The sequence below is a fragment of the Nannobrachium achirus genome (genome assembly GCF_963921795.1).
Source record: "Nannobrachium achirus genome assembly, chromosome: 12".
Taxonomy (NCBI): domain Eukaryota; kingdom Metazoa; phylum Chordata; class Actinopteri; order Myctophiformes; family Myctophidae; genus Nannobrachium; species Nannobrachium achirus.
The window spans coordinates 26,766,191-26,782,910 of record NC_137832.1 but is presented as its reverse complement, the minus strand read 5'-3'; the positions used below and the strand labels follow the sequence as shown (position 1 = coordinate 26,782,910).

At 42.4% G+C, this 16,720-nt stretch overlaps 1 protein-coding gene across 1 annotated transcript in view; it reads right to left on the bottom strand.

The window, feature by feature from the left end:
• The window catches only part of galnt9 (polypeptide N-acetylgalactosaminyltransferase 9), a gene marked incomplete at both ends in the record, with an annotated part of 136,804 nt that overhangs the window by 41,614 nt on the left and 78,470 nt on the right, over positions 1-16,720 (bottom strand). The window contains one exon of the mRNA XM_080738364.1: positions 4,855-4,972. Coding sequence (XP_080594490.1) covers positions 4,855-4,972 — 118 coding nt within the window. The remainder of the gene's footprint in view (positions 1-4,854; positions 4,973-16,720) is intronic.

Genomic DNA, 16,720 nt, shown 5'->3' with positions numbered 1-16,720 from the left:
AACCACGTAAACCCTATACCTAGTTGACTGGAGTCCCCCAGGACTCTATACCAGGCCCCTTCCTGTTTTCACTCTACGCCTATATCTACCAGCTTGTGAGCTTGTAAATCGGCTGTGTTTTCCGAAAGGTTCGGCCCCGAACAGGGACACTAGGGTTCAATGGTTAATACTCAGAGAGTGTTCTACAGAAGGCAGAATGAAGCAGTAAATTATAAATAACGGCATAAGACCTCTCCTTTCATCAGGGGCCCCTGCAGTGAAACAGAGCTGGGCAGGCTCTGCTATTGAGAAGCGGGACCGGGCTAATTGTTAAACATGTTCCTGTCAATCATGCGTATCCCAAATGGCAACTCCCTCAAGCTGACACCACAATGAGCTTGAGCGGGGGCCGTAGAATCGTCTTAGAGGAATAATTGCCCTCCGTCAGGCAGGCGCCCATCTCCATTCCATTAGTGGCTGTACATGAATGGGTTGAAGCCAGGCTGTTAACTGTGGATCTATTCAAGCTTGTGCCTGTGCTTCTGAATGACCCCTTATTTTGGGACGCCGTGTGCCCAATTTCCTGCACACATGATTCTAAGGCCGAACAGGACAGACGGTAATTGCATTGGTGTTCACGGGCACTGTGTTCACAGATGTGAGGGCATATTTGCTCGGTGACTCTATGCCATAAACAAATCAAAGCGATAAATATTCCATAGTGTAAATGCCAGCGCCTCAATGAGAAGTGATTGTGTGCCAGAGGATAAATCCAAGCAACACTATTATACTATATGAAAGTTCAATAGGTTTGTTTCTGACTTCATTCATCTAGTTGAGGATGGATAAATCTCTCCTATAAGCCACTTCTAACTCAGCTCTGTGATTTGTTAGGCACATATACTACAGCATAAGCAAACCTCTTGAATAAGAAAACACTGAGTAACCTTGAGTGGGAGCGATCGAGGTGGCTAGAGCTGCATTCCCTGTAGTGATGACTCACAACAATGTAATAATGCAAGAACAAGCTTTAGATAAAGACACTCGAGGCTAGATGATCGTTACTAATGGCAGAAAAATGATCTTACATTTGATGAGGTTGGTGTCGGGGGGTGGTGTTGGGTTGTGTATGTGGGTGTTACTCCACCAGTCCATTTGGAATCATGGGAGAGCTCTTAAATGGCCATCAACAACTATAACTGTCTTGTGCACCAATAAAGCACTGAGTACAACTGAGATCTATTCTCCAGTTGCAGTCATTGCCGTCACCTCAACTGCTGCTTCAGATAGGTGCTGTGACACTTCTCTGAGGTTTTCGTTCAGAGCCATCTCCAGATCTGATTAAATGGATGCGGGGACACCGTTAAGTGAAGCAGCGGCGATCTCTCAAGCATTTCTCATTCCTATAAGCCCAAGGAGTGAGGGGGTTTGGATTCAGAGAAGTTCCGCTCGGGTGGAGAGAAACATTTAAACACTTACTGATTCTTCAGACAGCCCTCTGCTCACGCGAAGCGTTAAATTCAACTCAAACGCTGGCAAAAAGAGATTTACATTTCTTTATAGTGGCTTTAGAGGATGAAGATTTGCATTAAGGCAGCTATCCCCCCCCCCCCCCACCCAACCCGCACTATCTTTTCCTCTACTCCCATCTAAGACTTTCTAACTTTCAGAAGTTTAATAATGGCTTCTGTTGACGCCCCTGGGTTTTGTATCTTAAGCCGCATCTGCCTCAGGGTACAAAACATAGGGAAGGTTCATCATAAGTGGTTACAAACTCTGAATATAGATTTCACAAGTTGTTTTCCACCACTACTGTGTGTTCGTCTGAATATTAACCTCCCCAAATATTGGATTTTGTTGGTTTCATTGTGATTTAAAACTGCATTTGGAGCCCTCCAGCGTGTGGAGGAAGGTCTTTTTAAGAAACCCAAATCTCCTCACAGCAATTCTCTCAACCATTTAATTTTCTGCTTATGGTGGTCTATTTGAACTTGGGGGAAAAAAAAGGAAAGCCTTTATTTTACCTGGACCCTAAAGGGGTTTGAATGCAGTTTTGCTGACATAGCACGCATCTCGAGTGGTTGACTCAGAAGTTGACCTATCTAAATAAAAAAACAAATAAAAAAATAGCTGCAAGCAGCAACTAACAGGGTCCTTTTACCCGTTTTGGTATATGAGCTTAATTGATTTTATGTGTACCGACTGAACCGATAAACACCATTGTGAGACACGCAGCATGGCAAGTAAAAAATAGTCTACAACAAAAAACTTGTACCGACAATGTCGCATTTACTTACAGACAACGCTAAATTAGTATGGCAATATGACAGTGTGATTAACATTACTATTTTTGTGCACAGGGCTTCATTGGGAATCAACATCACCTTGATTCACTTTGAGACATTCTGTAGGTGACTCGATGGTATAGTGTGTTGTTTGTAGTAGAGACAATCATATGTAATACAACATCTTGTGGCGGCTATAGTTGTACACAAATACAACAAATCTAAAAATATACAAAAAGATTGACGAAGATCAGATTTCACTTTCACTGACAAGAAAAGTTGTTGACAGCAGCGGCTGTTTTAATAATTTATTGGACCTGAGTTGAAACAAGAGGAGACCTTAGCGGAGACTAATTTAGTGCCAAAGAAAACTGCACCATTATGGAAACATTGGCATATTATTATTATTTGAGGGCCAGGGTAGCTTGTGGCTTGTGTCCGAAAGGTTCCCAGTTAATTCCCTGGAGTGGCAGAAAATAAATCAGTGTGAGGAAGAGAATAACCCAACACTTACTCCTCTCTGTGCCCTGAGCAGTTTCCTACAGTATCAGACAGTGTTTATACTGGGCAGTTGCCCAGGTTGTAATTTCTGTGTGTGAAACAGAGTAGCTGGAAAAGAGCATTCAGGCTCAGTGAAACTCCCGATGATAAGCAAAGATAAGAAAACAACAGCTAATGAATAAATAAAATGGATGAGATGAGCTGAAAATGTGTTAAAGAGATCCCTGTCTAATACGACAAATATGCCTTAATACATTATAATTGTCCTCTATAAATACAATGTAAAATTTAAAACATCTTAATTATTAAATTTCTTCTAGAAATAGCTAATCTTTCACTCAATAGGGGAAATGCCTGTCGCAAGTTGATGATGTCATAAATGTCATGTGTGATCTATACCTATGGAATTTATGGCATGCATGTGCAAATAAAAACAAACTTAATACTTCCTATGGTTAATATGAGCATCAAATCAATATTTCAAATGTGGTTTTTGCACATGCATGCCATTCATTCCATAGGGATAGATCACACATGACATTTATGTCATCATCAACTTGCGACAGGTATTTCCCCTATTGAGTGAAAGATTTCTAGGAGAAATAAAATATTTAAGGTGTTATTAAATTTTACATTGTAGTTATAGATGGCAATTATAATGTATTAAGGCATATTTGTCGTATTAGCCAGGGATCCTTTTAACACAAAAAATTATAATGGGAAGGGGAATGAAACAAAGTATGCCGTCAATGACGATACCGATCCGATGAGGTAACCCTGAAAATCTGACTGGTTTGGAATCAGATGCAATAGTAATTCAATATAGTTGTTTTACAAAGGAATAGAATTGCTGGTTAGTACTCTAATACTCATAATCTAGACCAGTGGTGTTAAATATTTTGAGGGCTAATGCTCACCAATGAGCGCGTGCACGCACGCACGCACGCACGCACGCACGCACGCACGCACGCACGCACGCACGTCGCACGCACGCACGCACGCACACACGCACACACACACACACACACACACACACACACACGCGCGCGCGCGCGCACGCACACGCAGGGCCATACAATGATCAGCAGGGTAGCATATATTTTCCATGGGGAGGGGGGGGGGGGGCTTATTTTTACACACTAGATAGGCTATAATATAGAACAAATGCTCTTATACAATATGACACATATCCTGTATACACAAAGATGCACTGAAAAACACTACCTGTATGTAAAATGGTAAAGCGACAACATTCAATAACTTTAATTGAACACAATAAAAACTAAACATTGGCAGACAAGCTGAGGTCCAAAGCAGTTATTATTCCTATTAGTAGGCTTATTTCAAACTTTAAACACACTCATGATATGTGTTTTCCATCCATACAGAAAACACACTAACAGAGTTGACAGTATGAAGAAAAGAAGAGAAAGAACCTGCGTCTCCACAGTGGAAGTGTGTGAGTGACCGTTCCAGGACCATGGACAGCTCCTCAGCACTTAACACCACAGTTCAACACCAACAGAGCAACACAGGGGTGTCGCACCAAATTCTGGGATTCACTGCGGCCCCCCCATGAATGTTTGTCATGGGGGGGTTTAACCCATTTAGACTGGGAACGCATTATTATGCATTATTTTGTGCTTCAACTATTGAAGAATAGCAGATATACAAGCTCACAGTTCCAGGGACCCCCAGAAGCAACATTTTAGTTACAAATGTTCGCTTTAAAAAAATTACCATACTGTAGAATCCTTTAAATAAAAAAGTTGGTTATTAGAAAACATTACATCCCATATCCTGGAGAGATGATTACTCTGCGATTGGCTAGTTCGTTGTTAGGCCAACCAATGGTGTAACATCATGATGACTTGGTCAGTCAGAAACATTGGTACAGCTCCGTTCTAACGGTCCAGCCAAAAACAAGTCTAGGATCCATAATCAATGAGGGACTGACAGCTGTTGTAAACCATTGTATGCTCATGATAACTTGAAAGAAGTTAATAAAACACATACTGTAGTTACAGTAGTTTAACTTTAGGTGCATATCAAAGCGAATGTGTCTAAGGAGTTATCAAGCAGTCCTTACCCGCATGCCGAGCTCAATGTTCTCCCCTCCGTACACCTCCATTCCAGGATCCAGCAGGCCAATCTCTCCAAAGTATTCACGGTCAACAACAAAGGAGCACCCAATCATAGCCGGCGTTCTGGATAAGGAGAGACAGAGAGAGGGGCGGGGGGAGGGTTAGAGAGGTAGGGATTGGTAACAAATGGAGAGATATCAGAGTGAGAGATAGAGAGAGGAGGAGGGGGCTGGGGAAAAATACGTGTTGAAATCATGGGTGAAGTGAGAGAAGCATAGAGATATGGGGGCGGTCAAAAAGAGAGAGTAGCAGAACAAGTCGGAGCGATAGAAATGGATACGGCCAGATGGAGACCAAGAGACCAGCGAGAGAAAGAGGAAGTCAGAGAAAGAAAGAAGAGACATGGAGCAAATCAGATAAATACGCAGACAGAGGGGGAGTAAAGCGAAAAGGCTAGAGGAATGGAGAACGGAAAGCTTCTGAAGCATATTCCCATGGTACCACTGATCTTTAGATGCCCACAGATAATCTTGTTCGCAGTTGTTAACTAAAAAAGAAAAGCGGCAAAATGCAAGACTGAGAACATTTAGTGAAGATGTTTAGCACAGTAGGTCGGGCCCCAAGCAGAAACACAAAAGATTTGATTCAGAATATTATTAGAAGAAGTCTTTTCAGACTCAGTTGTAGACAGAATCAGGCACGCACGCACGCACGCACACATGCACTCACACACACTATTTATAGTGTATAAGAAACTATGGGCAATATGTCTTTATTGTTGGCTGTTTGCCGTTTCTGGGATTTAATAGGTGTGCGACAGCCTATACAGGAAGGTTTTATAAGAAATCCAGTGTGATGGGTCTTTTGAAGTATTACATGAAAAGGTTTCAATAATCTTTTTTGTAAGGCATGTGTCATATACTGTATGCCTGTTTGAGGAATGTAGTCCATGTGGTACACTGCGCCCATGTACTGTATATTGTACTGTAGTGTTTAAAACCATCACATATTAAGAGCGTTTATTTGGCACTATCACGTTTCTGCTGGTAGGAACTCAAAACTGTTTAATGCCATTTCAAAACCACGGCACAGAGAGAGAGAGAGAGAGAGAGAGAGAGAGAGAGAGAGAGAGAGAGAGAGAGAGAGAGTACATTTAAAGTAAGTACAATTTGATTGGCTGACGATAAACGCATAACTGGAATTAACAATCAGATTAAAGAGGCGTTTGAGTGACAATAATCCTTTCAGAATTACATACCGTATCAGACTGCGAACATCATGCTGCCACATTTCCCCACCAAATGATTATAAACAAAGATTTGATTCCTGTCAGTTTGTAGTTGTGTTCATCTTTCTCCAAATATTTTGTGTGCATACTGCATATATTTATTTTAATTGATCGTTTCAAATTTCTATGACAAATTAAAAACATTATACCCTCCCTCGGACAAAACATTAAACACACTCCCCTGTTTATCTCCGGTGGAAATCTCCCATAAAGATCCAATTAAGTACTATAAAACACTTCCCTTTACATTGTACCAGGGGCGTCACAAGGGGGAGAAAAGTGGGACTGAGTTACTAGGTCCCAAGGTAGAGGGGCCTTCATTATTTTATACTTTAGCTAGCTATTGAAAAATAGCACATATACAAGCTCACAGCGCGGCACTCGGTGCCGCGTAGATCTGCTGGAGCTTGTAGATCTGCTATTTTTGAAAAGTTGTGAAAATGTGTGCAAATCTTTGAATATATGTATTTTTTAGGAAACATTTGTAACTCAAATTTTGCTTCTGGGGGGTCCCACTCCCTGCCCTGGAACTAAATATTTTGAGATGGGGATCCGTGGCCAAATACATGTCATTTTGGAGGTCCTTCACATGAAAAGGTTTGAGTACCACTGACATAGAAACACTGACATAGTTAAAGCACAAAATAATGCATGTAATAATGCGTTCCCAGTCTAAATGGTCCCCTTATGAAGAATATTCATGGGGGCCCGCAGTGAATCCTTGTAGCCAGGGCCCAGAATTTGGTGCGACACCCCTGCATTGTACTGTTACATTCAGTTTCACCTTGGCCTGTTCTCTTCCTCCTGGAACTGCAGTGTGTAAAGCACCGTGGGTCAGAGATCCATAAACCTTACATTCATACCGCAGAGAGCTGAATTAAAAGATTCAATTCATTATGACCACACAGTGGCTCTTTGCTGTATTCTGGAGTGATGGCTGCAGTAATAGTTCCCCATAATGCTATCACAGACAATAGGCCAGGGCATGCATACTGCCATTGGACTTTAATGCACGCACACACACACACACACACACACACACACACACACATGCATGTGTGTGTGTGTGTGTGTGTGTGTGTGTGTGTGTGTGTGTGTGTGTGTGTGTGTGTGTGTGTGTGTGTGTGTGTGTGTGTGTGTGTGTGTGTGTGTGTGTGTGTGTGCGCACACACACACACACACACTCACACAATTCACACAACTGAGTCTGAAAAGACTTCTTCTAATACTATTCTGAATAAAATATTTTGTGTTTCTGCTTGGGGCCCGACCTACTGTGCTAAACATCTTCTATGCACTAAATGTTCTCAGTCTTGCATTTTGCACACACACACACACACACACACAAACACACACACACACACACACACACACACACACACACACACACAGTCCGGAGGGTCCCAAACACTTATGTTGAAGAGGTTTTACAGTAGGGGCTAAAGTGGGACCTCCATTATGGGTCATTGAGTCTGTATTAAAAAGAGAGCACTGTGCTTATATGTGGGGACAAAGAGAAATATGCTTTCAACTTGATGTAGTCGATCTTTGACCCATAATCATTCACATCCTGTACCGTGTCCCAGTTTTTTATTCACAGTATTATAACTAAGCAAATCATGCATGACTATCTCTGCCAGGAGATCATACAAATGTATATGCGAAGGATGCGTATTATCTTGCATATTACTTGTCCAATCAGAATATGCACATATTTCCTGTGCACCCTCACAGCAGGCCAAGGACATCCATTAACATTCTTTTTTCCAATCTGTCGATGACAACTATGTTATCTTTGTGAACTAATAATTGTAGAGCATTCGTCCCCCCTGGCCATTGGATATGTGTTCTGCGAGGCTATAGACTATAGCCATGGGTAGAGAGGGCCCCCCGGCTCCACCGAGCGCGTCGAGCGCCGCGTCAACGTCAACGCAGGGAACGCTCCCGTTTTAATCAATGAAGGGTGCTCCACTGCCGACGTCAACGTCCGCGTCGGACGCTCAAATTCGCCCCGGTTCATTTTTTGACGGCGTCCGACGCCGGCACGACGCCGTCATTTTGGTGGAGCCCTAGCCTGTTTGGACGTTCCATTAACAAAACCAATCAGCGTGCCATTGCCTTTAAGAGCCGGCTGCGCGATGCTTATGCCTAGCTGCAGTGCTTAAGACTCCCTAAATCGGGAGATAAGCGACCGTCAGGTCGCATACACAAACTTTAGAAGGCAATGGTAACCAATCAGGAGGGAAAATGGGAAATGGGAAAGATCCATGTTGATGATATGACTTTAGAGTATATGGCTTTGCGTGATTTTAGGGCAAAATTTCCAAAAAATTGTTTTGCAAGAATCGGCCTCATGGTGGCACTAGAAAAGGGGCATGTGAGAAATGAGGGGTGGAGGTTTGGTGTTTTAGAGATAAGGCTGGGGTCGCAAGATAGCAACTCGGCAACGGGAACACCCCTTACGCGATGCCAAATCCCCAAAAAGTCGGTAGCACGACTTAATGTCTGTATATTCAACACCTTGAGCTGTCTTACAGTAAGTCAATATTTAGCCCGTCAGAGGTTAGAGTGTCGAAGTCTAACTCATGCACCAAAACGTAGCCGAAAGGGCTTTTCAGACAGGGAGAAACATAACATCTACATTCTAGCCACAGCCTGGACACGCACGCCCGTGCATGCACGTGCGCGCACAGCCGCACACACACACACACACACACACACGCGCACACGCACACGCACACACACACACACACACACACACACACACACACACAGACCGAGGGAGAGAGAGAGCTCTGATGTCTCTTTTCTGAGAGTATGCTGACATAGTCTGCCACCTTTCAGATATAACTGTGTACATCTCATCCTACATGCCATTCCTTTTCAGTTCAATGTACAATTGAATGTCAACTTGTGTAACCATGAAGGCATTACAGAGCTTACTTGTAATGTCACTTGGACTGTGGGGCAGCGAAAACCCGACACTTACATTTCAAAAGTGTAAAGGAAATATATGTTTCATGGTCAACAATGCTTGATGTGATCCTAGGAACACGCATTCCCTCAAGAATTTGTGTTCCCTGGACCGGGAACATCTCATACTCTTGTGTCGGCCATTCTGGCAGGCCAGGGAATTCACGGTTTTCGTGGTAAGCTGTGTGCATCCATTCCTGCCACAAGCCAACATAAAGAACTGTAAGGACAATCAGAGGAGACGAAGCAGAGAGGGGGAAAGCCTGTTATGATCTCTGCAGAGCAATCACGGCAGTCCAAGAAGCACAGCAAGAAGATTAAGACACTGATAAGTGGTAATTATGACCCCCATAGTACGTGGCAACATCGGACTTGAAAGGAAAACCTTTCTGTGCATCTAACAGTGCTGTCTACCTGTTTTGAGAAAACAACAGTCATTTTAGAATTTAATGTATAGGTTTTTTAACCCCTACAATATATTACTGTAAGGGCTAATTAAACTACCTCAAGACGTCACAGCTAATGATGATGATATCATCAATTTTAATTATATTTCAGAGAGGGCAGTATCATTAACTATTCAATATAATGTAGATTTTCCTCCACATTAGTGTAAATTAAATGGTGTTTGCTGCCTGATAGGGAATGACACTGGTTTATATGCCATCTTTTTTACATGAATTATAACTTAAGGAACAGGAAGCCCTTTAAGTACCTTGTCTTTGTGTCTAAAAATATAACAATCCTCTCCTTTCTTCGCCCCTCTCATCCCCTGCCTTGTTTGTGCTGTATAGCATGTTGTCAAACAAACCCTTTAAGTATTATTTCCATCTCCAATTGTGTTAAAGATATGAGATTTAACACACACTGAACACCTATCCTCCATTTCCTTCCAATATCCTCTCTTGTCCTCTGCTCCCCTCTCAACAAATCCACCACTGTTTGTATGCACTAAACATACTTTGTGCAAAAAGGCAAAACTCAAAAATAGAAATCACTTTAACCTGAATGTTGAATATGTTGTGGCTGCATGAGTTGGCATTGCTGTTGTTTTCCATCAATTCATTATTGTTTCTTCCTGCCAACATGAGGTAATTAAGTACAGACCCAATAAAGCCCATTTGTTTAGTATAGTGTAGTAGAGTAGTGTAGAGCAGTGAGCCACCAGCTGCTCCTGGACACCCGTTGCTGACCTGGGCATCACTAGGACGTAGGGGTGTAACGATATAATAACTGTATCGAAATATCGTTTTTAACTTAAAAAATCGAAGTATATTGAAATGAAAACAGCTAAAATCGAATTGTATCGTTTTATTTTGTATCGTATCAAATCGGCAGTGCAAAGAATCAATTTTTCTCGATACTACCTACTTGTGAATTGTATTTAGCATTTTTAAGAAGAAAAAATTAAAAGGAGGGGTTAAATTACTTTTCTTTTCCATATAGCTACACTGGTCTATCGATAAATGTGTGTAATCTCTGGGTTCATGTCAAGGTGCAGGTTTGTCAATATACAATGTCCATGTATTTGGCAGATAATCACTGTGTTTACTTATTTATATCCATAATAATACATGTTTCCCTTAAAAACCTGCACTAGCCACACCTTTTACACAGATCTAATGTCTTTGCTAAATAGTTACTATATCGATTTTAAATCATTGAATCGAATCGTATCGTATCGCCATGAATGAACCAATATCGTCCATGTATCGTATCGTCAACCATGTATCGTGATATGTATCGAATCGCTATTAAAATGTATCGTTACACCCCTACTAGGACGGCACTAAAGTGGTTCTCCTTCTACCTAACTGACCACACCCTACCAGGTCTCGTGGAAAGGTTTGCTTTCATCCCCCCGCACCCTCCTAACCGGAGTCCCCCAGAGATCTGTACATGGCCCCCTCTTTTTCTCCTGTACATTAATCCCTTGGCGCTGACATCTCTGATCACAATCTATCCTATCACTGCTATACCGATGACACTCAACTGTTTTTATAATCCCCCCCCTCTGCCACCCAGGTGGAAGAGCGCATTACCGCATGTCTGGCTGACACCTCAAGCTGAACCCAGACAAGACAGAGCTTCTCTTATTCCCAGCCTTCCCCATGGGATCTCATGCACTATTTCTATAGACAATGCCCTGGTGACTTCGGTTCCAAGTTCAACTACTAAGAACCTTGGTGTTGTCCTAGACAGCCAGCTCTCATTCAAGGCACACATTGCATCAGTCACCCGATCCTGTAGGTTCACACTCTATAACATCCGTAGGATCAGACCTTTCCTCACCCAGGAGTCAGCCCAGCTCCTCATCCAGACATCAGTCATATAAAAACTCGACTATTGTAACCTTCAAAGCCTGATTGAACCCTACAAATTGTAAATTGTAAATTGTAGACCTCTTTGACAAAAACAGACAATCTTCAAGCTCACAACGCATCGCACTTGAGCATGTACAGTATACAGTATATATATGCTATTTTCAGCTAATGTCCATCCATCCATCTTCAACCGCTTATCCGAAGTCGGATGCAGGCCAACAGTTCCAGCAGAGAGCTCCAGCCTTTCCTCTTCTGAGCAACATTAGTCTAGACCCTAGGCTAATGTTCCCCTCAGAATAGGGATGTTAGAGTTCAGGTGGTTAATGTAAAACATTAAGAAAAGGTTCCTATCACACAAACATTTGGCAGCCCCCCTGTACTAATAAGCAGCCCCCCTGTAGTAGTCTGTTACCCCTAGACCCCCTACTCTACTGGGTACAGTACAGTAATCAGCCGGGGTGTTTGTGTATCTATCGGTTTCTATGGTTAAAGGAGTAACATCTGAATTAAGCATTACTGTGAAGTCTCTCTTTGTGTTTTTCTCCACCTGCTTTTCTTTCTTTCTTTCTTTCTTTCTTTCTTTCTTTCTTCTTTCTTTCTTTTTGCAGCGTAGCATTTCTCCATGGAGACCAGGGACTTCTTTCCAGTGTTTCAGCCATGAAAAAAGTTTTCAGTGGTCTGTAGATATTTAGGAACATAGCTTGAGGAGGGGGGCTTGCTTCAATGAGAACACTGTTATGCGACTTCTTGTACCCTTTCGCTCGCCGCATCCAGGCAACCAGAAAAGGCTTTTGAATAGAGCACAACAACACAGGACTCTGGCTGCTGATGGCTAGAAAGCTCGGGGAAACAAGTGGAGGAATGATTTCCAATAGCAATCCACAAAGCCGACACACTTCACTTGGCCCTCGAGGCATTCTGTCCATCTGCAGCAATGTGTCAATACTGAGACAGAACAGAAAACAGCACTGCAATGTCTGCAACCGCTCTCTTATCATTTGCCTCCATCTCAGCCAAGGGATTGATATTGAATAAAATATCTCGACTTTCGTAGTACTTCAATACTACAATATGGAAAGGTATCTGATAATATCCTCCAACTGATTTAAAATGATCTGATTATTTATTAATATCTAACAATTATTGCCTTCCGTATGCTGGGCAAAGTACAGTGATAATACACCTGTGGTATTACATTTTACCTCACCTAATAGGCAACAAACTAAACTTTGCATAAGTTTAAGCAAAAAAAAAAAAAAAAACTGGCTAACTTTTAAGAACCCATGGACCAACGTGCCCTCTGGCTGAACATTAAAATGGAATGCATGAGCAGTTAAGCTTTTTTCCAACTTATTTTGCGCTGCAGCAGTCTTATCCTAAGTCAGCCTACAGTAAATCATCATGCAAGTTACCAGCCTGTGATGTATCTATGATGTACAGTATCACTACAAATGTGGGCACTTGGTTAAGAAAAAGTGTTTTTAATATAGCAAATAACTAAATTATATATACATATACACGCTGTCCATAACCGAAATTCAAAAAATGTATGTGTTTTGGTCTTTGCTATATCTTTAGTAAGCACCTTTGGTCTTCCTGTGTAGCTCCTCTGAGACACTAATTAGTGTGGTTGCTATAGGCAACACACTATTGTATTCGGTCCGAGATTTTTTTGCCAGCAAAGTGGACCTGTGTTTTGTAAACTTTTTGAGTGATGTTATCGGGGTTGTAAGGCTGCTCAACATAAAAGTAAAGCTTTTGTCATGCTTCACTTGCCATGACAATATATAATAAATAAAACGGAATTCATTTCCCAGTGGATTCCTCGTGACTTGTGTCTGTGTCTTTTTAAGCACGTAGCCCAATCAGGGACCAGCATTTCTGGCGTTCAGCTGCGTAAGTACGTATATACGTATGTACGTATGTACGTATGTACGTATGTACGCAGTGGTGCAATGGTGATTCAATGTTTGAAGGTCTATTGATATGCATATAGCCTCGTTTCTTTGTTAAAACAGTTGTCGACGTGTGAACTTGGGTGGGTGCGAGACCCCGGCTCAGAAAAGATATGGGTCGTCGGGGGCGCTCGACCCAAGACTACGGCAACATTGTATGTACGTATGTAGGTATATACATATGTAGGTATATACGTATGTACGTATGTACGTATGTGTAGCCCACTCAGGGACCAGCATTTCTGGCAACGTCATCATTAACAGCCAATAAGGGACCAGCATTCCTGGTGATGTCAGTGGTGATGTCACTAGCATCACCAGTGGTGATGCCAATGGTGAGCACACCAAATGGCATGCTCTGCTGGCGCACAAGTAGGCCATACAAGGACTACTTGTGCACAAGACGCAAGTTGGCACCTCGACAGAGTGCAGTTCTAGTTTACTCTGTTGTAACCTTTACCCAGGAAATAGTTTGCCAAGCATGCTCTCCCCTTTTTATCTTTTTTTGCAGTGGCCTGCATCACACTTATCACAGGCACTTTCACTCCTGGGCCCTACCCAGCATTATACTTCTACCATCTTTAGAACATCGCTTGAGTGTGCAAATGCCCAAGGGAAACAGGCATAAATACTGACAACCATACAGTCATAGACCCTCTTCCTTGGTACGTAAGTACAGTAAGTAAGCCTTGCCGAGCCATGTGGCCCATAGGGCAGGAGCCTATCTCCTGTTTCTGTAGCGTGAGACAGCTACAGCCCCTGGACATTCCCTGGACATGATGCTAGTATATGTTGAAGGTCACTTAGCCCCAATTCAGCCCTCCAACCCTGAGCGCCAAGCAGGGAGGCACTGAGCTCCATTCTTTTGTCTTTGGTATGACCTAACCCGACCTCCCAATCCCAGGGCGAACACTGAGCTGGTTCTAAAGCAGGAGAAATAAACCTAAATATTTTCACGTATTATTTTTAAAGAAATTAAAAATATTCTCTAGCACTTACTGTACTATGAACATGTTAACTGTACATATCCTGGTGACACACACACACACACACACACGCACGCACGCACACACACGCACGCACGCACGCGCACACACACACAGTGCAAATGACAGCTGGGATGGCACCCATAGAACAAATACCGTAGGTGAATTCATTGCGTTTAAGCATGGATGGATATACTGGCTGTTGAGGAGAACCTTTGACATTGTGATTATGCCGCTATATTGCTAAATCTCTGAGCCAGTCTGTATCATTCTGTGCAGACAGAGAGCAATAAGCAGACAAGTGAAGTGCCACAGCCGCCTGATTGAAAAACTCAACAATGTGTGAAATTTCAATCACAGGCTAATATTGTTTAATGCTCAAGTAAAACGCTCCATAAGCTCAAACAGTAACCTCTGGTCCCTCTTATACCGTGTTCCCTTCATGAATAATATATAGGACCTTTGCAATGGCCTTCATAGTAGGCTACTGTAAGTGTTGCCCTGACCTTGCTCCCGCCAAACCTATGTATATCTCAAATGGAACACTGGATATCTGCATGAAATATGATAAAACTGCTAAAACGGCTGAATAATTTCAAATCCAATAATAATTTACCTGCTAGCCTATCCCCATTTATGCTTTTTTTACAGCAACGATAATGATTCATGACACTTTATGATGACATGACACAAGCCAGTGCTTCTGTTCTGTGCATGCTGTCGTGTGAACGACCATGTGGCTAGTAATGTTTCCCACGCGTTTATCCTAATAACACCGCAATGGCATAGCTTACAGTACATCAAACAATGTATATGTCACTGGAATTAGACAGCTTTCCGTGGGAGGCTCCACTTGATCCCAGGTCGTGTACATTTCTGTGAGTATACTGTATGCACATGTGTGTTTTGTGTGTGCGCGCGTGTGTATGCATGTGTGTATGAGTGTGTTTAGGTTGTACTGAGTTGTGTGAAGCCCATCCTCTGTTTTTAGTTTTGATGGATCCTCACAAGTTTGAATTTTGTTTAACAACACACCTTACTATCTTAGACAAAAAAAGAAAAAAAAGATTTTATAGAATAAACCTTTTTTTAACGCACCTTATCTGTTTGTCAACAATACACAGAGAAGGAAACCTCCGTAGTCGACCTTTAATAAATCAAATACCGTGGGGCCTCTTCATATTTACACTCTCATTCATTAAGGAGGGCTCAACCAATGATGATGTTTGAGACAGACAGCGCCGGCGGCCCGTAAACGCATACTACGCAGTCTGCGTGAGGCCCCGCGAACAAAAAGGCCCCCACCGCCCCCTCCTCTGCAGAAAAGAACTAGTGCTGCACGGTTAATCGTTTTCAAACCGAAATCGCGATGTGAAATCTCGCGATTAGCGAATCGCAAAGACTTCCCAAGCAATATGGAGACGTTTTAATTTTTTAAATCCCTTCATAATTGACCTAGCAATGATCAAATCAAGCTGTGGTGACTTGCTTTGCTTCCACGCATCGCCGCACCGCTGAAAGTGAAAGTGAATGTGATGTTTTGGCACAGACAGTGGCTCCGGCCATAGCCGTGGGAACTAGGGGTGCTGCAGGTGCTCCAGCACCCCTATGGGGAAGTTTTAATTTTTTATTTAAATAAGAAAAGAACAAATCAAACATAGCAAAAATACGTTGCCTGTTGTTGTCGTTTTTTATTTATTTATATATATTTTTTGGGGGGGGAGGCGGAGGATTTAGTGCTATATGTATATTTACAAATTATATAGCCTAATATAATATGTTTCAGATCATCGCCTTGGCATAGCCTACATCTATGCTTATTTGGGGGTATTTGTCCAGTCCTTAGTTAAATTAGGATATTTGATGCATGACGATTCTGCAATTTGGCCTATTTATATTTAAAAAAAAAACAGAATTAAACCCATTATAAAATGGATTAAAAAATTATAAAAAAATATTATTATTTTTTTGCGGGCGCCCGCAGGAAGGCCCCATAGCAGAATCATGCTTAGGGCCCCCGTGGGCCCAGAAACGGCTCTGGAGACAGATGTAATGGGTTCTATCCCAGGCACCGCCAACTCAGCGCATGAGTAGAACGACTGGTCCTCCAAATTGTGCGGTAATCCATCTGCCAAGGGACTAATGCAGTGTTTCTCAAATGTCAAGGTCTCCCCTTAACACCTTCTAAGCCTGGCCGCACTCCCTCGGACTTCCTACTGGGTCCCATCAGCCAATCGTCTATTCCCGTCTATTGCCGTAATTTATGAAATTAATCATAATTTTTTGAAAAATACAGTCGCAGGTCGTGCTCTGTCTCTTTAAGAGACGTTGCGCAATCAGATCAC